The following is a 23,358-nucleotide window of genomic DNA, read 5'->3' as shown; positions in this document are numbered from 1 at the left end:
GTCCCAACCTGAAGTGCAGCATGTAGGGAAACCGAGATGCCCGGACTGGATTTGGCTCTGACAGGCGGATCGCTGAGGAAGTCCAAGCGGTGCAGCAGTGTTTCCTGCGGCGGCCCTACGGCGGGGCCCAGGAAGGGGGAGTGCACTGGCACACTGGGGATGGGTTCTTACCTAGGCTGCTGAGCAGGTTATTCAGGATCTCAATGTCCGTCTCCAGGGAGCTCTGGGCTTCTCGGAGGCTCTCCTTAGCGTCACTCATCCCCATCCTCACCTGCCAACACACACGGACTTGCATTAGCCACACACAAATCACAGGGTGCGTCCGGCCACCAGCGCTAACAGATCAACTCCACGTGGGGGATTCCACGGAGGACATCCCGGCCTGTGCATGGGGATCCTGCAGAGCCTGCCACAGACATGCCACGTCCGGGGTTTCTGCCATGGGCAGCGTTCCTTCGAAGTTTTCCCAGCCATGAGCGGAGCGAGGTTCATCATGTGCACCAGTGGTGAGGTCGTGTGTGCTTGTGTGTGCTCTGCGGCACCCACCACTTACTCACAAAAAGTCCAACATAGTGTGCAGGCAGCACAGGGCTACAAAGGGGCCCAAGCCAGCGAGGAACTCGGGTTAGGACAAGGAGGGGACTAATTTGATTTGATTTCATATTAAACACACAAAATAAGTCATGCACTGTATTCATTATCCCGTTTTAATGTTCAGCACTCAGGAGGAGGTAGCTAATTAGTGCAGGTGCGGCTGCGTGGCTCCATTAATGAGGTAGGGAGGTCTTAATTGTGCCCTGTGTGGCCACTCAGCCGCACACTTTACAGGGCGCTATGGTGACAGCCAAGGAAGAGAGGGGGCTCGCGCCCACGCCCCCGGGATCAGAGCTCACCTGGTGAGACGCCTCGAACTCCTCCCCGAGCTGCTCAGACACGTGCTCCTGCCTTGAGATTTCTGCCAGGGTTCCGTTGACGCGCTTGGCAAGCTCTCTGGCGCGCTTGTCTTCCTGCTTCCCTTCCCTCAGCAGGGCCTGGGACCTCTGCACGGCGCCAGCAGCACAGGGTTACAGGGGGAAGCATCAGTAGGAGTCGGCTTTTGCATTGCTCCTTTCCCCGTCCTGATCCCCTCCTTGTGCCCAGACGGCCGCTGAGCAAGGCTATCGCCTGAGCTGGGGTGGTGTGTGGAAGGGAGACCAGGTTCCTGTCAGCCCCAGGTAACTCGCCCACTGGCGTGAGCGATGGCTCGGTGGGAGGGATGTGGAACTCAGTGAGTCCACGCGCCAGCCCTTCCTTCCTCACATGGCAATTCAAGTTGGACTTGAGATGCAGATCAGCCAGCACTTGAGACGCTGCAAAGCCAGACAGCCAGACCAAGGCTCAGAACAGGACCTTGGCTCTAAGAGCAAGGGATGCTGCATGCAGGAGGCAGAGTCTGGGAGAACTACAGGCTAGAATTAACGCTGACTGGAAGAGAAGGTTCTGAAGTGCTCTTAGGAAATTCAGGGGGGCAGCAGGTCAGGATGGGGGTGCATTGGCAGAGCTGGGGGGCCCAGTAGCAAGGTGTTACAGGTCAGGATGGGGGTGCATTGGCAGAGCTAGGGCGGCCTAACAGATAGCAGGTTTAAAAAATAGGCAGCAAGTTTAAAACAAACAAAAGGAAATTTTTCTTCCCTTAGCGCACCGTCAACCTGTGGAACTCCTTGCCAGAGGATGTAGTGAAGACTGAAGGTATGTCTACATAGCAAAGTTATTTTGAAATAACAGCAGTTATTTCAAAATAACTTTCCTAGCGTCTACACAGCCATTCCGTTATTTCGAAATTAATTCGAAATAGCGGAGGGTTTATTTAGAAATTGGTAAACCTCATTCCACAAGGAATAGTGCCAATTTCAAAATTGCTATTTCGAAATAAGCACTGTGTAGATGCTTATTTCGAAATAGGGGGCCTCCATCCCTTCCCAGGGTGCCCTGGTGTCCGCCCTGGCCACAAAGTAACTTCTGACCTGATGCCCTGCTGGAACTGGTTCCAACCAGCCTTAAATGCAATTCAACGTCCACTCAGTGTGGACGCGCTATATCGAAATGCATTGTGTGTGTAGACATGTTATTTCGAAAAAAGCTATTTCAAATTAACTATTTCGAAATTAGATATTTCGAAATAACGCTGTAGTGTAGACATACCCTGAGACTTTAACAGGGTTCAAAAACAAGCTAGATAAATTCATGGAGGTTAGGTCCATCAATGGCTATTAGCCAGGATGGGTGTGAATGGTGTCCCTAGCCTCTGTTTGTCTGGAAATGAATGATGGGGGAGGGATTATGTGATGACTACCTGTTGTGTTCCCTCCCTGGCATTGGCCACCTTTGGCAGACAGGATATTGGGCTACACAGACCTTTCGTCTGACCCAGTATGGCCACTCTTATGTTCTTATGTTCCTGTGTCAGGGCGGGAGGGTGCTGCAGGCCAGTAAGTGGGGGCATTGGCAGAGTGATGCTGAGGAAGCCCATGCAGCATCTCCTTGCATTAACCCAGCCTCCAGCTCTCCCTTCCTTGGCACATGCTGGACCCCCTCCTACAGCCCCTCTCCCCTCGGTTGAACACCAGCCTTGCTGACCTTGGAGCTCTCCCCAGCAACTCTCTCTGCTTCTCTGACCGTCCTCTTGGCTGCCGCAGAGACAGTCGCAGAGTTTCCCAGCATCCTCTCTGCCTGTCTAATTTTCTTCTGGGCATCCCCCACCACTCTGTCCCGGACGACGGCCAGTCTCCTGCGCACAGCGGCCTGCCCCTTCTGACGCACCAGCACCCTCTTCCCCCCTGCAGACAAAGGCAGCAGTCAGGAGAACACTTCCCCCCACAGCATGCACTGGTGTAGCCTCACATCTGTGGAGTTACCCCTGAGCTACGCCGTGGGAACAAGAGGAGAATCGGGATCAACCGAGCCAGTGTGAGAACCCCGGCAACCTCCAGGCTTTCGAATCTCCCTGGGAAATGGGCGGAGCCAAAACCAGCCGTCCCCTCTGTGACGTAGTGGGGGTACCTGGCTGGTTTCTATGCTGCTGGCTCTGGGGTAACCCCCACTGGCTGCCGTGGGTACCACGACCCAGCAAAACAGGATGAGTCACTATGCAAAGGGACCTCTCAACGGGTATGGCCAGACAACCCCCATGGAGAGGAACAAAGGAAGGTGGAATGCTGCCCTGGCTGGGGGGCAGGGCTGGAAGAGTGTTGGTTAGTTGCTGTCTGGGAGCATGGAGGAGACAGTCTAGGGAAAGGGGTTGGAGTTTAGGGGCCCAGTCTCCCCCATCTCAAGGGGGCCTGAGGCATCCTAGCCCAGCTCTGTGACCAGATTACATCTGTGCTGTGCTGTATCCTGGAGAGGCAATAAACTTCCTCTATTCCACCGGCTGGTGCAGTCTGTTTGTGCCATTTCGGGGTGCAGGAGACGGGGGACCCCCAACGCGCCGTCACACCCTCCCCCAGCATCAAAGCTGAAGAAAACGAAATCCACCCTCCAACCATGACACGGAGCCTGCGGAGCTGGAGGCCTGATACCGGCCTCCGCACCCCTCACTGCTAGGTCAGGGGTCAATGCGGCCAGGCATCAGACGTCAGGATTACCCCCCGACACCCCAAGAAAGGAGCTAGATGAGCCTCAGTTCCGTGGCCGGGAGCTCCCAGCGTCACCACCGGGAGCCTCAGCACAGAGCGCAAGGAACTAATGGGCTGGCACAGTCCCACGGGCAGCGGAGCCGGTTCTGGCAGCCTCCAAGAGGTTTTAACCCCGTGGCTTGGCAGACGCCCTGTCCATCCATGTTGGTGGCAGTACAATGGGGGGAGGGTTGCGTGTCAGGGTGTGATCTGCCAGCGGGGTTCTCAGGAAATGGCGCAGACCCATGGGCGTCCCACCCCCTGGCCAGGTCCCACTCTCTGTGCCGATCCTGGTGCTGCAGAGAGCAGGGCAGAGGACTCCCCGCTGGTGGTGGGGAGAAAGTCCCACTTCCCCTGCTCCATCTGCATCAGCCTCTCACTGCCGCAGGAGCTCTGAGCATCGCGAGGCTGAGCCGGGTGGAGGCCCCGAGCGTCACCCTGCACGGCAGGGCTGGCACATCCCAACCACTGGCTCCGTGGGGGAGCTGAGCTCCAGGGAGATGGCTTTGGGCAGCCAGGGTTACCTTCCAAGCTGGACAGCAGGGCTTTCGCTTCAGAGACCACGGCCTTCCCATGCGAAACAGACGAGGCTGCCCAAGCCCGGGCCCCATCAGCCCCTTTCCACAGCTGCAGGGGAAGAGGCAGAAGAAATCTAGGAGCATCGTATGGGTGTGGGGCAGGGGAAGGGGGTGGAGAGCCCTCCTGCTGATCAGACGATGTTTGTGGTGGGTTTTCTATAGGGGAGAGAGCAAGGGCCAAGATGCGCCCTGGGCTGACTCCGGGGTCCCAGCACTGGCCTCTGAACCTGAGAACACTACGGGGTCAGGGAAGGAACTACCCCCAGCGTTACGCAAGCCGGCTCAACTCCTGCCCTGGCTTGCCCCAGGGGTTTCTGGGTGTGATGCAGTGGGGGGGCTGTCTGCTCTGTCACCCGGGGTTCCCCTGCGCTGTGATGTGAGATTCACACTGACTCCCCCACATGTGGATTGGTCCAGACACCTAGTCCCAACCTAAGCAGATAACCAGGCTCTTCCCAGGGGGAGAGACAAAAGGAGGGAGGCAGAGGCGACCACCTGGCTGGGGGGCAGGGCCTGGGAGCTGGGCAGTTTTTTGGCTGGGATGACATGAAGAGAGGAGACTTAGCTGAGTACTGAGAGGTCAGAGGTCTAAGGCTGCCTGGCTGACTCCTGTAACCGCAGCACGTCTATGCTGTGCTGTATCCTGGAGAAGCAATAAGCCCTCTCTATTCTACTGGCTGGCGGAGTCTCATCTAGCTGCAGATGGGGGTGCAGGATTGAGGGGTACCCGCCACGCCGCTACACTGGGGTGGGGGGTTTAGAAGGGTCGGCCCTTCCTGCCCTTGTTCCTCCTTCCCTGAGCAGGTGCAGCTGCTGCGGATGGTCCCCTCTGGCTGGCGGAGGAGGGGCACCCGGGGGGCTAGGGAGGTCAGGCTCATCCAGTGCCCTGCAGCCAGAAGGACCCTGCAGAAGGCAAGGCCTAGAGAGGTGTAGGGTGTATGGGAGGGGAGGGGAAGGGGGACTCAGAGGTCCTGCTGGGATGCAGCCGATTCCATCCCCTGGGAAGGAGGGAGAATCTCACTCTCCTCCCCCTCCTGTCTGCAGTGGTGGGTGCAGACACAGGCCCGGACGCAGGGATTTCTGTGTGTGTGTGTGTGGGGGGGGGGAGGGTGCTTTTTTGTAAGTGTAGACTGCAAAGGTGTGACTGCGCCCCCCACAGTCCCTCCAGTAAGTCTGAGGGAGGGAGGGTTGGGTAGTGCGTTGCTCCTGCCTTCCTCTGGCCAGCTGGAGTATGCTACTTGGGGAAACATGGGGGGTGCTTTCACACCCTTCGCACATACAGGCCTGAGACGGGTGTGAATTATCACCCCCAGCCTGAATCAGCATCAGGCTCTGCGTTGCCTGGAGCGTGCTCCCCGGTTTCAGAGCAGCCCCCCCGCCCCCGGACCTCTTTCCCCGGGACACTTGCCTGCTGGAACTGCTGAGCCCCCTGCAGCTCCCTGCGCAGCTCGGCCATCAGAGCCTCCGACTTGTCCAGGAACAGGCGCTCCTTCCCCTCCACGCCCCGCTCCAGCGCCCTCAGCTCCTGAGCCAGCACTCCGGCCTGCACCACCAGGGGGCGCTGTGGGACCACACCCCCACCCGCTTGGTCAGAAAGCAGAGCTTGTGGGGAGGGGGCATCTCCCCACCCCAAACCCACAGCACAGAGAGGGAGGGGATGAGCTCAGAGGAAGTGTCTCTAGTGGGCCCCAAGTCAGGGGACCCAGGCTCGGCTCCTGGCTTCAGGTGGGGATAACATCCAGCCGCCCCCAAAGAGGCTCAGCAGCATTTGCCCAAAGGCTGGGAACTGCCCCCTTCCCTCCCCTGCCAGCCAGCAGCTGGGGGTGGAGCAAGGCCGGGCTGGCCACGCTCTGATCACAACCACGGCCGCACCAGAGGGGCTCAGACTGTCCCGGGCCTGGCTCTGCACAAAGGCAGCGAGCGGAGCTGGCTGGTCAGGACTCAAGAGTCCAGGGTCCAACTCCCAGCTCAGCCACTGGCTCCCTGGAGACCTTGGGCATGTCCCTTCACCTGACCTGTGCCTCAACTTCCCCCGCCACACAGGTGTGAGGCTACAACCCAGGCAAGCAGGAGGGGCCGGATACCACAGGGAAGTAAGTTCCTAGACCAGTAACTCTGCCATGGAGCCCCAGGGGAGGGACTGGGCTGGGGAGGGACTGGGCACACTGCCAGGGGCGGCCCATCTGAACCCCCCGCCCTACAGGCACTAGCATTTGCGAGTGCGCAAGGCTGCCCACCAGGTCTGGCGTGGAGAGGTTCTTTGCCATGTCTGCACTAGCTTGGCGGATGGACGCAAAGGTTCGCTTGGCCTCAGCTGCCCCCTCCAACATGCCAGCAGCCAGCTCCTCCTGTGCCTGCTGGATTTCCTGGTACCTACACAGAAGGGGCACAAGACAAAGCTATGATCTCGCCGGGGCTGCTTCCTGCAGGAGCTGGCCAGGCACGGAGGGGGCAGGGGGCTGCTACTCCAGGGGGGTTCTCTCTAGCCTGCTGGGTCTGAGGCTGGTCCAGGCTGACTGACCTGGGAACCAGCAACCTGAGGGCACTTGGGCGGCGCGCATGCAATGAGTTTGGTGGGTCTCAGCCCAGGCGTCCAGAACACAAAGAAGCCCCCTTGTCGGCAAGCTTGGCGAAGAGCTCAAGGGCTGAATGGGCCACACCGACAGCTCCCCTCTTGCCCCTCGTGGGGGTCGCGGCCTGCTGGGGTGGAGTCGCTTTGGCAGGGGATTGTGAGGCAGGGCCCGCTCCCCTCCCCCCCCGCACTCAGCTCCCAGACACACTGCTGTTCTCACCGCTCTTCCAGCACCCTCCTGAAATCCAGGCTCGCACTGTCCTCCAGGGTGCCCTGCAGCAGAGCGCAGCTGGTGTTGGACGCGAGCAGGGCTCTCCTGGCCACCGACTCCACCTGTGCCGCCGTGTCCCTGTGGCTGCGGAGACAACCCCCCCGGGGAGGCCATGAGCGCCCTGGGGTTATGCCCCGGAAGCGGGGCACAGATGGGGTCTGCCCTCATGCTGTCAGCCCGGTCTGAGCTCTCAGGAGTCAGGACTAGGCCAGCTCAGGGGGACCGACCCCTGCCGCACGAACGGAGCGATCCTGCCAGCGAGGCACAATGGCATCTGCTGCATGCTCCCGAGTGGCCCAGCGTTGTGGGGCTCCTTGCTCCAGCTGGCGGAGCCTAGCAGGAGGGCAGGTGGCGGGACCCCCCCTCGCCCGTGCTGGGGCACAGCTGCTCTAGTAGGGGAAACACCACCCAGAAGGTGCCTGTCTCCCTGTGTGGATGTTGCACTTGGCTGACTACGGAGCCTTCTGCCTTCCCGGTGCTTTAGCTCGAGCACAGGCTGAGAGCAGGCGCCTCTGCCTCGGGCACAACACCGGGGTCAGCAGGCCAGTGGCATGAGGACCGGCAAGGAGCAGGGCAGGGGACCCACAACAGGGCTGGCTTTAGGGAGGAGGCTCCAGGAGGGGGGGCCAAGGGAAGGTGCTCCCAAGAGTGAGGGGGAGTCTGATAAAAGGGCCGCGAGTGGCAGGAGGAGGAGGGGGAACGACAGCAGAGCTGCAGGCGGGGCAGAGCCCGGGAGGGGAGACAAGGTGCGCAGAGCAGGGAAGCCAGCCGGAGGACTGGAGGAGGAGGGGGTCTCAGAGTGTAAGAGAACCCGGGACGTGCAGGTGTGTGACTCTGGGTCCGTGTCCTGCGTGAGGTACCTTGCAGCCAGTCCCTGGGACTCCAGTGCCTGGCGACTCCAACTGGTGGGGTGCCCGGAAAACTCCTGAGGAATCACCTTCAACATATAAAAACCAACATGAATGGGAAACGCAGGGTTCAGCCCCGGGGCCCCTCTGTGGGGACAGCACTGGCCTTAGTACCGTGCCTAGAGCACACCAAGGCCAGGGACATTCTGCGTGAGCCTGGCCGGATGGCTCTGAATGTCCCTTTCTAGGGCTTCCACATGACTTCCCCCCCAGGCAAGGCTGGGAAAAGCCAGAACAACCTGCCCCCTGCCCCATGGCTTGGTCACCAGGCTCTCCTGGGGGTGGACGAGTCACTGAACAGACTTCCCTGTACCTAGGAAGAGAGCAAAGGAAGAAATTGCCCCGGCCGCATTGCACCTGGGGGGCTGCAGGGTTGAAAGGGGCAGGTGCTCTGTGCTTGCCTATTGGGGCTGCTTCTTTACCTGCAGGAGCCAGTTGCTGACTCAGGTCCTACCACGCCTGGGGGGACGGGAAAGGAACAAGGGCTCTCCCCAAGGCACTACCACTAGCACCCGGCCCGGCCTGGAGCCTGGCGATGCTGCGGGAGAGGGGCTGAGAACCCAGCGTGCTGGGGGGAGCCAGGCACCATTGTCGTTAGCCCGGCTGCAGCCTGCTGGATCTCCCGCTGTGCAGACAGCAGCACGGCGCTGATTTCCGACAGGAGGCGGCAGGTTTTCTCGGCGCCGGCGGCAGTGCAGCCCACGGTCCTGCTGGCGTTCTTCAGCTGGCCCCGCACGGTGCTCACGGAGCTCTCCAGCTGGGCCACCTGCTCCAGGAACACGGCCTTGGCATCTGCAAGCAGCACAGGGAGAGCTCTCCTGCAGCCGTCACCCTGGGGCCCTTCCCTGCGGGAGCAGCCCCGTGCTGAGGCCTGGCCCTCCCCTGCCCAGGCGTGGCGCTCCACATGCCTACGTGGCAAGCAGGGCTCCTGCCCCAGCCTAACATCTAATACGGCAGGGGAGGGGTCTGATAGTTAGATTCCTCCCCTGCACCCACTTCCACCCCAGAGCTCCCTCCCCCCGGCAATGCCCAAATCCTCGTGGCCACTGATCGAGGGCTTCTCTCCTCCCCGCTGCGGAGCCCATCTCGGTGCCTGTCCCCTGCGGGCCCCTCCCATCATTCTGTGGCTCTTCTCTGAGCCCCCTCCGCGTTGTCCGTATCGGTTTGGCGACGGGGCACGGCCGCGGGGGACAAGAGCTTTAAGGCGCTCGGGGCCAAGGTCCCACACGCCGCGCCCACACCAGGGGCTAGATTCCTAGGCGCGCTCAGCCACGGGAACACCTACAGGGAGGGGTTCAGGGTTCTGCCCTCGACTGAGCTGCTGTGCCAACGTGGCCACGTGCGAAGGGGAACAGAGCTCTGGACACAAGGTCAGCGTGGGAGGTGGGCATGCCCGGTGCTCTCTAGCGCCCCCCTCGGGCCACATGACTGCGTGGCTCTGACCGCAGGCGCGGCTCTGCAGTTCTTACTCTGCCCCATCCCCATCGCACCCCGAGGGCGGGTGGAGAGCAACCAAGGTGCATCGAGCCCTCCCTGCCCCGACACCCTCCCTTGCCCCTGTCCCTCTGTACCTGTCAGCTGAAGACTGTCTCCTCGGGGCTCCTCGCCCAGCGCTGCCTCATGGGTCTCAGGGCTGCTGCAGTCTGGTCTCTGCAGCTGCACCTCCATCTTCTGCAGCCTGGCCTGCAGCTTGTCAGCCTGGGAGGAGAAGGACAGGGCGGCATTTGGGGCCAGGCCATGGCTTGGTATACGCCAGGGCGAGGCAGCGTAGGGGGCCAAGCCAGAGGTGTGCGGGCAGACATAGGGCCATGCATCGGGCCAGGCTGAGCAGGGCAGCATAGAGCAGCGGTTCTCCAACAGGAGGCTGCCTAGCAGGGCCAGTGTTAGGCTCCCTAGGGCCCAGGGCAGAGAGTTAAAGCCCCATCCCATCGGATGGAAGTCTGGGGCTCTGAGTCCCAGCACCGGGAGCTGAAGTCCGAGCAATGTAGCTTCGCAGGGGCCCCAGGCAACTGGCTTTTGTAGGCAGGAAGCCAGTTATTGTGCACAGGTGGGCTGGGGAGTTTGATAGCACGGGGTCGGCTCAGAAAGAAAAAGGCTGAGAACACCCGGTGTACAGGGCAGGGCAGCACAGAGGCTGGTGCACAGGGCCAGGCCAAGGAAGGGTGAAGGGCACTTTGGAGAGGGCACAGTGCAGGGTCGCTGCCCGGCCAGGGTTGTAGCAGCCCCAGGACTGGGAGGCGCAGAGTGAGGGACAGGGCGGGAGTGTGGCTGTGTGAGTACCAAGGGCTACAGGGCCAAGCGCAGAGACGACAGGGGACTCCGGGGGAGAGGAGGGTTCGCCCAGTCAAGGAGACAGGGGTGTGTGAGGGGAGGGACGTCAGATTTCCAGGGGTTACAACCAAGCGGGTCCATTTTAGTCTGACTTGCCGCAGGTCACAGGCCATTGCTGCCCTGTAAACACCCTGCACTGACCCCTGAGGGAAGTGGGGTCACAGGCCATTGCTGCCCTCTAAACACCCTGCACTGACCCCTGAGGGAAGTGGAGTGTCCAGGGTGCTGCTAATGGGCATGGACAGGCTGGGGGAGCGAAGCGGCTCTGGCCCTGGAGGCCGGTGGCAGGCTGGGTGGTGGGAGAGAGGGCAGGTGCCGTACCTCCTCCTTCACCAGGGCGTAGCAGAGGGGACACTCCTGGCACAGAGACCGCTCCGGGGCGTAGAAGAAGTTCACCTCACACTGGTCGCACTTGTAGCCCACGAAGCCCCGCCGGCAGACGCACGTGCTGTTCTCGCGGCACTGCGGGGTGACGGCGCCCAGCGGGGAGCAGTTACAGGCTGCACCCGAGGGAGAGCAGGGTCAGGGCCCAGCAGCAGGCACGAGCCAGACCCAAGGTGCAGGCCGCACAAGGAATGGGGGTGGGGGGACGCTGTGACCCTGCCAGCTTCCAAGTCAGCCCATGGACAGGGGCCATGACTAGCCTATGGGAGCAGGGTCAGCCTGGAGGCTCAGGGCCGACGCTGCTCTCCTTCCCATTGGCCTCATTCTGGAGCCGCGCCATTGAGTCCAGAGCAGTCGCTCCAGATTTCCACCCACGTAGTGGAGGTAGAGCCTGGCCCAAGGGGAGACCGCACAGCAGATTGCCATTCTCCAGTGCCTCTCCAAGGGACACGAGCCTGGCGAGGGAGGCCAGGACTTTATCTCCACCAGACAGCGAGGGCCACGGGCACCAAGGGCTGTGGGACTTGCCAAGAGACATGGTGAGTCCAGGACGGGTCTGGGAGGAGAACCCAGGAGCCCAGCCTTCCAGGTCCCTGCCCCACCGGGAGACACTGCTACCCCCTTTGTGATAGACTAGTTCAGACAGGGGAGAGGAGAGGGAAGGACCACGGGAGGGCAGGACCCAGGCATGGTGCCCGAAGTTTCACCACCACAGCCCACCCCCTGTGCCAGTCCCGGGTCCCCCCAGTGGGCGAGGCTCAGCCCCTCCAATACCATAAGCCTTCACGGACGTGGGAGAGAAACGGAGTCCCACGGCCTCGCTGGAGCAGCCGCCCCTCGGCGCGGTTACCTCGGCAGCCCTTGGCTGAGAACCCAAAGAAACCAGGTTGGCATCGATTGCACGACCGGCCTTCGACCCCGGGCTGGCAGGGGCACTGCCCTGTGAGCGGGTGGCACTGGCTGTGCTGGGATCCCACAGGGTGGCACTCACAGCTGGGACAAAGGCGAAGGGAGGCAGTAAGTGCAGAGAAACCTTTTGCCGACCCACTGCTGGGCACCAAGGGCCCCGCCGGATGGGAACCGGCACGAAGGCAGCTCTGGCACATGCCCAGCACCGTGTTAGCTCCCAGGCCCATGGGGCATCCTGTCCCCAGCCGCCCCTCGGAGAGCGAGTTCCCGGTGACGCGTGCAGGGACGGGAGGGGGGTGGTTTTGCTTCAGGGCCTGGGCACCCCATGCACTGACCCCATGATGTGAGACTGGGGGTTGGGTCCGCTGCTCCGCGTGGGCTCTGCCATTGCCTTCAATGGGCGCAGGCTGCCTCGTGCCGCGGCTGCGGAGTTACGGGGGGCCTGGTGCTGGGACCCGGGTAGGGGTCTGGATCGCGTAGCTGCACCACACAGGAAATCCAGAGGGCAGGGAGCCTTGTTCACTGGGCACAGGCCGCTGCCTCCCTCTCCCGGGAGGTCCCCTGTGGTCCAAGGCAGCGATTCTCAGAGACCATCTAACAAGGGCTCCAGCTCCACCTACCTCTTGCATCCAGTCCCTGGCTGCAGGTCATAATGGCCCGGCTGGCAGCGGCTGCAGTCCCGTCCCGTCACACGAGGGAGGCAGGCGCACTGGCCAGTGAGGGGATCGCAGGGCTCCAGCCCCGGGGCCGAGCCGACGGAGTGGCACTCACAGGCTGGGGGTAGGGACACTGGCTGTTAGCTGGGAGTGGGCAGCGGTCACAGGCCCAGGTCTTAGCGGCTCCGTCCCCACGTGGGATCTGGCTGTAATTCCTGCTGCCTGGGAGGATGCTCCCACCCCCACTGCGAGGCGGGCTGGGGAGAATCCCCCACCACGGCAAAGCCCGGAACAGCGCGTGGATCCAACACCAGCAGCGCCTGTTAGCAACTGGAGCCAGGGGCCGGGAATCAGGACACTTCCGTCCGGCCCCAGCCCTGCCATTGACATGCTGCACGGCTTTTGGTCCCTCTGTGCCTCAGTCTCCCCACCTATAAAACCCAGGCGCGCAAAAGGGGGCAGGTTTCATGGTCACCGTTCGCCCATCTCTTTGGGAAGCAGGGCTGGCAGCACTGCAGAGGGGCAAGGCATTATAATGTAGCCATAGGGCCAAGGCAGAGACACAATTCCATTAATTCAGCCCCCTGCTCTAACTCCTCAACATCACTGCCCATACCCCCCCCCAGCCTACACTCCCTCTGCTCTTCACTGATTTACCCTCAACCTACCACTGGCCCAATCCAGCCCTGCAGTTGATGGGGGGCAGATTCCTTTGCCCTCCAGAGCAGTGGTGCCCGTTTTCACTGGGGTGAACAGAGCCCTATGCCCCTGGGGTCCGTGGAGTGGGATCTGACAAGCAGGAGGCCGTGGCCAGAGAGGGGGAAGCTGAGCGAGGGGCTCCGTACTCACGGGAACACTTCCGGGCGGGGCTGCGAGCCAGCGCGCTCCCATAGAAGCCCTCCCTGCACCTTTCACAGTGCTCTCCTGTCGTATCGTCCAGGCACCTCAGGCATTGGCCGGAGACGGGGTCACAGTTGCCCACAGCATTGGGGTCCACGTTACCGTTGCACTGGCAGAGGCTGCAGGGGCGGGCGGGGCCGTTCTTCCCCAAGGGGTCGCCGAAAAACCCATCGTCACAGAGCTCACAGCGTCTTCCTGGACCAGGGGAGCAATGCGGGGCGGGGCATAGCATTTCGGGAGTCGGTCTGCCAGCCTGCCCACCCATTTCCTTCCCATCCAGAACCGCTTCCCTCAGCCCCGCTGTCCCCGCCCCTTACCTCTCTGCCCCTGGGGGCAATGGGTGCACACCAGCTCCCCGCTCTCCGGGATCGCCGTGCAAGGCGACCCCCCGGGACAGGGGCATGGCTGGCAGTCGTCGATGTGCCCCACAAAGGGGTTGCCATGGAAGCCAATGGCGCAGCGCTCGCAGGACGGGCCCTCGGTGTGATGGAGACACTGGCAGCGCCCTGCAGGGGACAGAGCAGAAAGACCACCCAGCCCAAGCTAGGAAGCCCAAAGCCAGGATGCCAGACACCCAGCCCCCAAAGACATCACCCCTGGGCCAGGGAACATCCCCTCCTGAGCCTGCTGAGGGGGCTGCACTAGGCTGTGTCAGACATCGCACTCTGCACCGGATCCTCTGGTCCTACAAAGCCCCGGCCCCACCTCATGGTCGTGCATCCCGCCTGCCTCTCCAAGAGCAGGTTTAGTTGACACGGGCGAGGTCCCTCCGGGTGCGTCTACCCTGCAAAAAACCCGCGGCTGGCCCATGCCAGCTGACTGGGGCTCAGGGGCTGTTTCACTGCAGTGGAGACGCTGGCGCTTGGGGTGGTGCCCAGATTCTAGGACTGCGGGGTGGGAGGGTCCCAGAGCTCAGTCTTTGGGCAGAGCCCAGACATCTAGCCCACCGCTGAATGGCCCCTTAGCCTGAGACCCGCGAAGCTGAGTCAGCCATGGGTGGGTGCCTCTGCCTTCCGCTTGCTGAGCCGCCCTGGGCTCTGACCTCAGCAGATTTCTCCCACTTCTTGAAACAGTGGAAACCCAGGCCAGGCTCCATAAGTCAGCCCTGGGGTGGACTGATGGACAACCTCTCGGCCAGCCCCGCCCAACCCTCCACTGCATGCTCGCTGCCTATCTGAACTTCCATAGCTCTCCTGCAAGTTCCTGGCCTTGCCCCAACCCGGTACCACTGCAATAGCTTTGGCTCCCTGCCTGCCCATCCCACAGCCCCTACCTGCTCACCTGGCTGTCCCTCTCTCCATCCCTAGGGGCAACAGTTAAGCGACAGTTGCAAACCATTACATTCGGGGATCACTTTCATCATCATGCCCCGCACCGGATTTATGCCTGGTGCCACCATCCAGAGACAGAGGACCAAATCCATCCCTGGAGCAAATCTCTACACACCACTGGCTGCAGCAGACATGACTCAGGAGCAACTCCAGCTAAGTCAAAGGCCTCAGCTCCAGGGTGCTGGGATTGCTAGTTAGAATGAGTCTGAGCCAAATTCCAGCTCCCCCAGAGTTTGTAGAGTTTTACTGGTCTCTTTGCAGAGATGGGACCCACTGCAAAATTTCAATTGCATCTGGGTTTGGATTAGATTAAATTGGAAGAGGTGCTCAATGACTTCTGTGTCTCAGTTTTCACCAAGAAGACTGGTGGTGATTGGACTCCTAGCATAGAGACTGCTGGAGAAAAGGAGGTAGGTTCAGATGTTAAATTAGGAAAAGAACACATTATAAATTATTTAGGAAAGTTAGATGTCTTCAAGTCACCAGTGCCTGATGAAATGCATCCTAGGATACCGAAGGAGCTGATAGAAAAGGTATGTCAGCCATTAGACACCATCTTTGAAAAGTCATGGAAGATGGGAGAGATTCCAGAAAACTGGAAAAGGGCAAATATTGGGCACCTCTATATAAAGGGAAAGAAGAACAACCCAGGAAGCTACAGACCAGTCAACTTAACTTCTGTGCCAGGAAAGTTAATGGAGCAAATAATTAAGGGATTCATTTGCAAACATCTGGAAGATAATAAGGAGATAGGTAACAGTCAGCATGGATTTGTAAAGAACAAACCATGTCAAACCAAACTTATAGCTTTCTCTGACAGGATAATAAGCCTTGTGTATAAGGGGGAAGTAGTAGATGTGGTATATCTGGACTTTAGCGAAGCATTTGTTACAGTCTCGCATGACCTTTTTAATATACCAGGGAAATAGTATGTAGATGGGGCTACTATAAGGTGGATGTATAATTAGTTACATAACCACTCTCAGAGAGCAGTTATTAATGGTTCATAGACATGCTGGAAGGGCATAACACGTGGGGTTCCGCAGAGATCAGTTCTGGTCAATATCTTCATCAATGATTTAGATAATGGCATAGAAAGTACAGTTATAAAGTTTGCTGATGATACCAAACTGGGAGGGGTTGCAAGTGCTTTGGAGTATGGGGTCATAATTCAAAATGATCTGGACAAATAGGAGAAATGGTCTGAAGTAAATAGGATGAAATTCAATAAGGACAAATGCAAAGTGCTCCACTTAGGAAGGAACAATCAGTTTCACACATGCAGAATGGGACGTGACTGTCTAGAAAGGAGTACTGCAGAAAGGGGTCTAGGGGTCATAGTGGACCACAATTTAAATACGAATCAATAATATGAAACTGTTGGAAAAAAAGCAAACATGATTCTGGGATACATTAACAGGAGTGTTGTAAGCAAGACAAGAAGTAATTATTCCCCTCTGCTTTGTGCTGATTAGGCTTCAACTGGAGTAGTGTGTCCAGTTCTGGGGGCACATTTCAGGAAAGATGGAGACATTGGAGAAAATCCAGAGAGGAGCAACAAAAATGATTAAAGGTCCAGAAAACACAAAACATGAGGGAAGACTGAAAGAACTGGGTTTATTTAATCTAGAAAAGAAAAGACTGAGTGGGGACAAGATTGATAACAAATTTTCAAGTACCTAAAAGGTTGTTAGGAGGAGAGAGAAAAAATATTTTCCTTAACCTCTGTTGATAGGACAAGAAGCAATGGGCTTAAATTGCAGCAAGGGAAGTGTAAGTTGGACATTAGGGAAAACTTCCCGTCAGAGTCGTTAAGCACTGGAATAAATTGCCTAGGGAGGTTGTGAAATCTCCACCATTCGAGATATTTAAGAGCAGGTTAGACAAACACCTCTCAGGTATGGTTTAAAGATGGTACTTGGTCCTGCCATGAGGGCAGGGGATTGGACTCGATGACCTCTCAAGGTTCCTTCCAGTTCTAGGATTCAATGAATCAGCTCCCCACAATGGGGGTGCTGGTGTGAGGACCACCATCCTAGTTGACACCAGGGATAGCCAGAACTCTGCAGCATGAGCTAGAGAGAGCCAGGCCCTAGCTGGAACTTTAATAGACTCCAGAAGATCAGGCCCAGAGGAGGACATGTAACACACTGATCAACGAGTCACACTCAGATGGGAGGCTCGGGTTCTAGCCCATGGTGTTTCTCTTTCTACAATGTAGGGGCCAAATCCTACAGTCCGTGCCCTGGTAAGGAACGCCGATTGGCTTGCAATGAATAAGGACTCGGCCAAATTTCAGAGAGAGATTCCAGCCCAGCTCTCCCTGGGAGAGCCATGCCACTCGAGCATTGGGCTGGACACACACTGAATTCTCCATCTTAAAAATAAGTGACAATGTGCTGCTCCAAGATGGCACAAGGTGTGTGCAAACACATGCACAGTCTGAATCATGCAACACACAAGCCATGGGTCCGGAACTCAGCAGATGAGTAACTTCCTCTGGCAACCCAGCCACTGAGTCACAGGTTGAGGAAGCAAGCGGGGGACTAGGGGAAACTCTGAATCTCTCCCCCTTTGGCTGAAGCTCCTCTGCCTCCGGCAATTGGACCAATTGACTGGACAGAGAGAGAGAGCCAAGAGTCCCATGAGGATTTCTTCATGCAGTTGGCAAGATCAGAGCATATTAGGCAAGCTAGGCTGGAGGATAGTGAGAGTGATATTTCCCATGGGCATGGAGTCAGCTTGACACATGGGGGACACGTGACGAGGGGGAATGGGACGTGCTGAGGGGGTTTGAGCACACCCGGGGTAGTTTGGATCACAGTGGGCAAAGCTGTGGAATGGGTTGGACACAATGGGGAAAGAAGGAACCGAGAGAGAAAGAGGGTGGGGGAAAAAGGATGGAAAATGAATGCAGGGATGCCCCTATGTCAAATGGGTGGCTTGATTGTCAGGCTGGAAGATCAAAGGCCTGGACTTGTACCCAGGAATCATATTAAACTGGAGACAACCAGACACCGCAGTCCACAACAAAAGAGGAGAGAAGCTGCAGAACATTGTAATGTTTCTGTCTGGCAGGGCAGACGCACATGCTAAAAACGGCTCCCCATCCCAGCCATAAACAATTCCTCATTCATGCAACACAGATGTTACAACACCCGGGCTGGAACACCAGGAAGACACGAGGTGGGGGCAGGGGAGGGCTGCTGTTAGCGCGGACATTGGCTCCTGGGTTTCTTCAGTTAAGTAAATCATCTTGTTTCCAAGTCCTTTTGAGGGGATTACACTGGACTGGGCTCCACGGGGGCCTGTCACGTTGTTGGCTGGAGAACAGCTGGAATAGGACTCACAGGCAGACTGAGCTCTGTCTGACACTAACAGTATGTTCTTGGGTAGCCGACACCCTAGATGTTCATGTCTGAGTTCTGCCTGACCTGGGGAGTACATCATGTACCATGCCTGGCTAATTATACATGCTTTTGGCAGCTGAGCCGTGTGTCACAGGCCCTATACTGCTAATAGCCCTTTAGTTCATGCTCTATGCTTTGGAGATCTGGATGCAGTCCTTGCTGTCACCATAAAGCACCATGATGTTCACAATGTTGCACACTGCCAGTTGTGAGGTCACGAGTGGCCATGGATTTATCTTATATTATTTCATACACTAAGGGTACGTCTACACTACATGGCTCTGTCGACGGAGCCATGTAGATTTGTTTATTGGGCAAAGGGAAATGAAGCGGTGATTATTTAAATTTAAATTTACATGGCTGCCGCGCTGAGCCGACAAACAGCTGATCAGCTGTTTGTCAGCTCAGCGCGCTAGTCTGAACGCTCCCCTGCCGACATCAAAGCCCTTTGTCGGCAGCCCCAGTAAACCGCATCCCACGAGGTTTAAATCGCCGCTTCATTTCCCTTTGCCTATAACCCTAATCTACATGGCTTCGTCGACGGAGCCATGTAGTCTAGACACCGCCTAAGATGGGCCCGATTCTGCCTCTCTCTCTGAGGAAAGTGGCTACACTGCAGTCAATGGGACAACTTGAGGAGAAAAATACTTCTCAGTGTGAGTAAAGCCAGCACGGGGGCTCGCAGACCGTGTACAGTGATCCCTCAGCTGCAGCACAGGCTGGGGCTGAGCGTGGCAGCTGAGTGACCGGAGTGCATGGGCGACAGCCAAGAACAATGCTGTGTCCCATGCGAATGGCGGGAGGAATCTCCAGACACCAGATGTAGTCACCTCCCAGGCTGGCCTTTGGTCTGGATACCGGGGTGCTCGTGTGAAGCTGTGGGCCAGCACATTTTCCCCAGTGACAGAGAAACCCAGATGTGTCCCTGGAGGAGCAGCTCACAGCAGGGAATCTCTGCCATTTGCAATTCATTTGAAGTTGGCAGCCTGTGCAGACCTGTGTTCCAGTGACAGCTATGCAGCACTCCTGCATGTGTGTCTGCTCGCTGTCCCTTAGTCCTGCCCTCAGGGGATGTAGTACCAGACCCATTCAAGTGCCTAGTGCAGGGCTACTCAACATGCGGCCCATCACCCATTTGTTTGAGGCCTGCAGTGCGGTTTGGGCTTACATGGGGCTCAACATGAGGCCTGCGGGTGGGATCCTTTGAACATGGCCTCCACTGGGAACATGCTCCATAATGGCAGGGCATCTCCCAGGCAGGATGAGCATTGAAAGACACAAGGGGATGGGATGGCTGGAACAGACGGGTACAGGGTGTCGGTGTTTCTAGCCCCCAGGGAGGAGGAGCCAGGAGTGCCGGAGCATTGTGTGAAAGAAGCTATTTGCATATATATTTGCATATATATGCAACCACACTTAAGTTGCGGCCCTTGGCATGTGCTGAGTATCATTGTGGCTTCCGGGGCTTCCCAGGTTTGATAGTCCTGGCCTAGTGGGGAATCATTACTGCCTGGGACAGACCCCCATATAACCCACCCTCCTTGGGTGGCCAGTGGGGTTTGAACCCTCAGACCCACAGGGCTGAAGGACTGGGGCGCTACAGCAATCTTTTATGTGGGCCAGCCACCAGAGGCAGACAACTCCCAACCACACTCTCCTAATGTGGGTTCTACATGAACATGTCTCCCCCAGGAGCTCTGGGCTAGAGACTACAACACCCAATACATGGGTGTGAAATTTCACTGGTTACAGGTAGCACATTTTGCATACAAAACAGTGTAATAGCGACGTTACATTGCAACTCTTTATCATGATGCACGTCATGTACATTCCATCTCCAATTGGCTTCTTCTCCCCACTTACCCTATCTCCTTCCTCTTCGAGATCCATCTTCTCCTCACTGATAAACCCTTTGTTCATGTCCAACCCTTTGTCCAACTTACAACTCCTTACAACTTATGCCTTCTCAGGCCTCTTACTTCCAGTCTGCCCCCAACGTCCTGCTAAGGTCATTTTTGTCTCCCCAAGATCTGCTCTCACCATCTTCCCTCCTTCAGTCCTTCCATTGGCTTCCTGCCTCACCCAGGCCTAACAACGTTTCTGCGGACACTTCTGCTTTTCCTTCCCTCTTCCCTACATACCTTCATAAAATGCCGGGTGCATCCGAGGTGGGAGATGCATGCATTGTTATTATTACAATGAGGCAGTTATCCCTGTCTCTGAAGTGACAGTGTTATGAAATCAACTCCCTATAATTTACACGGCCATAAACCTGAGATGCTGGGTACTGTAACTTCACGTGTAATTCCCAACCTTCTTTGAGGATTATGCAGATTTATTATCTATTTACAGCGTAACTGCATAGTAATTATATGGATAAATGGCTGCTGTGAAATGAACTGATGCCATGAAGGAGAGAAAGGAGAGGGTGTGATGCTGAAAGCAAATCACCACCAAAGAGTAGGGGATCCAAACCTGTGTGGGGGTCGCAGCTGCCGTGCTGGTTACAAGTACAGGGGACGCAGCTGGTGAAGGGCCCGCCAAGTGGTGTGGCTCTCTTGAAGCCTGGAGCGCAGGATTCACAGAACTGCCCGATGTACCCCGGAGGGCAGACGCACTCCTCCACCCACTGAGCAGGCTGGGAATGACCTGGGCGAGCAGAGGTGAGTTGGACCTCCCCCAGGGAGACTCTGTCTGCGGAAGGACAAAATAGGAGTTACGCCAGGCGAATGGAACCCAGGCAGAGACAACGAACCCATCAGTCCAGGCTCTCTGGCACGGCAGCTGGCATCTCTTCCAGCATGGGCTGTCAGAAGGGATCCCCGGTCTACAGGCTTCCATTTAAAGGCCTCCAAGCATTTTGCAAACTACTGTCGGGGCCAGATTTCCATCCGTGACTAGTGACTCCAGGTGCCTGATTTGAGACGTCTCGGACGGGCCCGTCTTTCAGAAAGTGCCGAGCACCTGCCCTCAGAAAACCCGGCCTCTTTAACGTGTCTCAGTTGTGGCAGCCAAACAAAGGAAGGATTGCAAGTCACAAGGCACTTTGGAAAATCTTGGTCTTAGCAATGAAGCCTCATAACACCCCAGCAAGTAAAATCCAGCGCGATCAGGGCCCCCATCACTGAAATGAAGGCACCGGTGGGGTGGAACCAGTGGGTCCCTCGGGCAAGGTGGGGGAGGGGGCTAGCTCCGCCCTCCTGAAAGGGGTGGGGCCAAGGGCAGCCAACCCTCAGTGCCCCTCCTCCCCGCCGTTAGTGTTGCCAGGCGAGTGCAGCGCACCAGCAGCAATTTAAAGGGCTCAAGGCTCCTGAAACAATTGCCCCCTTCCCCCCAGCAGGCCTGGGTGGAACACAGCTGTTGCTTAGCAACTCACAGCAAGGCTGCCCAAGGGTTTAGGACAGGACGCAACGACACCATGCTGGTTTTAAACCTGCAAAGGAAATTTTGGGAGGCAGGACCTTGCTATTCCAGTTGGAATGCGGCCATGACCGTGCCTGCTACAAAGAGCATCAGAAGGGACTGTTAGGTCCTCCAGCCTGACCTGGAGCCGTGGGGACACTCTGCCACAGAACTGCTTTTCGCCTCACATGGAAACAGTGGGGCACTGCGTGGCTGGACGTGCCCTCGGAGCAGGGCACTGCTTGCTGAATGCCTGAGACCGTGAGCTCTCTTTCTTGCGAAGGTCTCCCCTCTGCGTAACCACCTAGCCCAGCCCTACGTGGGGTCAGATCACAGCCCATGCTGAGCGCAGAACTGATCCCAAGGGTGCTGCTTGCCTTCCTAAACACAGAGGGAGGCTCCATCTGTGGACTCAGGGGCACAGGTGGAGAGGAGCAGGACCCTGAACCCTAAGATGTTGGCTAGAGAGCACCCAGCAGCCTTCAGGATGGTGGTAGAGGAAACCAGTGCAGCCTCCATCTGGTGACCATGATTATTAATCATTTATCTTGCAGTAGAGCCCACAGGTCCCACTTAGGATCTGGGCCCCACTGTGCCAGGCCTGGGAGTCACACAGATCCTGCCCTGGAGAGCTTACAAGCTCAGTCTTCCTCCCTCCCCTTGGGCCTTTGATCTCCCTGTTTCACCTCAGGGCTACCCGGTACAGCGCCTGGTCCCAGAGCTCTCCTCCGTTCTTAGCAAGAGGAAGCCCCCAGCCGGAGGCAGCGGTTCTGGTGCCGCCAGGAATCACTTACGAGGGGCGTGGCTGCTGCCAGCCTGGATCCTGAGGGCAGTCAGGTTGGAGAGCAGACGCTGGAAGCTGAAGGGCGACAGCGAGGGCCGCATCTCCTCCTCCGCCTCGTGGAGCCTGGTGGAAACCAGCCCAGAAAGGAACGGTGCGGCCTTGCTCCTTTGCAGAGTGGCCACACTAAAGCCAACGTGGCCATCTGGGCCCGAGGAAGCAGGCAGGGGAAGGGGCATCAACAGGGCCTGGTGGGTTTGGATGAGGAAACCCTGCTCTGTGCATTCCCAGAACATGGAGCCAGGCACTCTGGGTAATGGGTGGAGGCGACTTAGTGGGCCTGATTCTGCTACCGCTTATGCTGGTTTAACACTGGGGTCGTTTCACTGAGCTGAGGACACTCAGCCCTGATTCCACCGAGATCAGAACCAGGCCACAGGGATTAGTGCCGCTGAAAAGTCCAGCACGGGGCGCATTAGTACAAGCCTCCCCCACGGTGCCCTGCCAATGGGTGTCAAACCTGCCAGGAGAGACAAGAGGGGAGTTCAGTCTCCATGGGCCAGGCCTCTCTGCTGGATTCAGCCAACAGTGGGGCCAGCGGAGGTGGGGAATTCAGCGATGAGACGCACGTCTGTCAGCTCATGAAGTGGACAAGCCTGTACCTGAAGGTGACCTTGTGCTCTCCACAGTGGGGCTGGCTCTCACTGCCGGCTGGGGCGGAGTAGCTCGCAGACACCACGATCCCATCTCCCTCTAAGACCAGCCAGAGGGGGAACGGAGAGGCTCCGCTCCCGTTCCCCTCCGCTCGGAGAAGCAGGGAGAGGAGCTGCCCGTAGCTGAGGCGCTGGTTGTGCAGGAACTTCTCTGGGAGGTGAAAGGAAGAGAGGAGAGTCCATGAGACCTTGGCTGAGCCAAATTGCCCCAGCGCCTGGGTCCAGTCCTGATTAAGCGCTCCGCTAGATCGAATTCAGTTCGAATTAGCGGTTTGTATGTGTAGCGCCTATCAAAGTTAATTCGAACTAACGTCTGTTAGTTCAAATTAACTTTGTAGTGTAGCCATACCCTTATAGTTCTATCCTTCACAGCCTCCTGCGACAAAGAGCTCCCAGGTTGACTATCTGCTTTGTGAAGAAGAACTGTCTGTTATTAGTTTGAAGCCTGCTACCCATTCATTTCATTTGGGGTGTGTCTAGACTACAGGGTTTTGTCGACAAAGGTGGACTTTTGTCGACAAAACTATACTTGCATCCACACTGCCTTTGAGTTATGTCGACA

The 23,358-nt window shown here is 57.7% G+C and overlaps 1 protein-coding gene across 2 annotated transcripts in view; it reads right to left on the bottom strand.

The window, feature by feature from the left end:
* Positions 1–23,358, bottom strand: part of LAMC3 (laminin subunit gamma 3) — a 57,460-nt gene that overhangs the window by 6,146 nt on the left and 27,956 nt on the right. The window contains exons 10-27 of one of the 2 annotated variants that reach the window (XM_075905922.2): positions 22,746–22,947; positions 22,097–22,209; positions 20,376–20,594; positions 13,477–13,665; positions 13,109–13,354; positions 12,224–12,377; positions 11,545–11,687; positions 10,632–10,810; positions 9,551–9,677; positions 8,566–8,771; positions 7,932–8,008; positions 7,021–7,155; positions 6,466–6,601; positions 5,637–5,789; positions 4,175–4,277; positions 2,617–2,816; positions 894–1,040; positions 172–271 (exon numbers count right to left, since the gene is read on the bottom strand). In XM_075905922.2, coding sequence (XP_075762037.2) covers positions 172–271; positions 894–1,040; positions 2,617–2,816; positions 4,175–4,277; positions 5,637–5,789; positions 6,466–6,601; positions 7,021–7,155; positions 7,932–8,008; positions 8,566–8,771; positions 9,551–9,677; positions 10,632–10,810; positions 11,545–11,687; positions 12,224–12,377; positions 13,109–13,354; positions 13,477–13,665; positions 20,376–20,594; positions 22,097–22,209; positions 22,746–22,947 — 2,829 coding nt within the window. Of the gene's footprint in view, positions 1–171; positions 272–893; positions 1,041–1,182; positions 1,350–2,616; positions 2,817–4,174; positions 4,278–5,636; positions 5,790–6,465; positions 6,602–7,020; positions 7,156–7,931; positions 8,009–8,565; positions 8,772–9,550; positions 9,678–10,631; positions 10,811–11,544; positions 11,688–12,223; positions 12,378–13,108; positions 13,355–13,476; positions 13,666–20,375; positions 20,595–22,096; positions 22,210–22,745; positions 22,948–23,358 lie in introns of those variants that run through there. The other variant, XM_075905923.2, reaches the window with a different exon arrangement.

The sequence above is a fragment of the Pelodiscus sinensis genome, chromosome 23, assembly GCF_052426305.1.
Source record: "Pelodiscus sinensis isolate ZL-2025 chromosome 23, ASM5242630v1, whole genome shotgun sequence".
NCBI classification, from domain to species: Eukaryota; Metazoa; Chordata; order Testudines; family Trionychidae; genus Pelodiscus; species Pelodiscus sinensis.
Note: the sequence above shows the minus strand (reverse complement) of the source record. Positions and strands in the feature narration are given on the sequence as shown.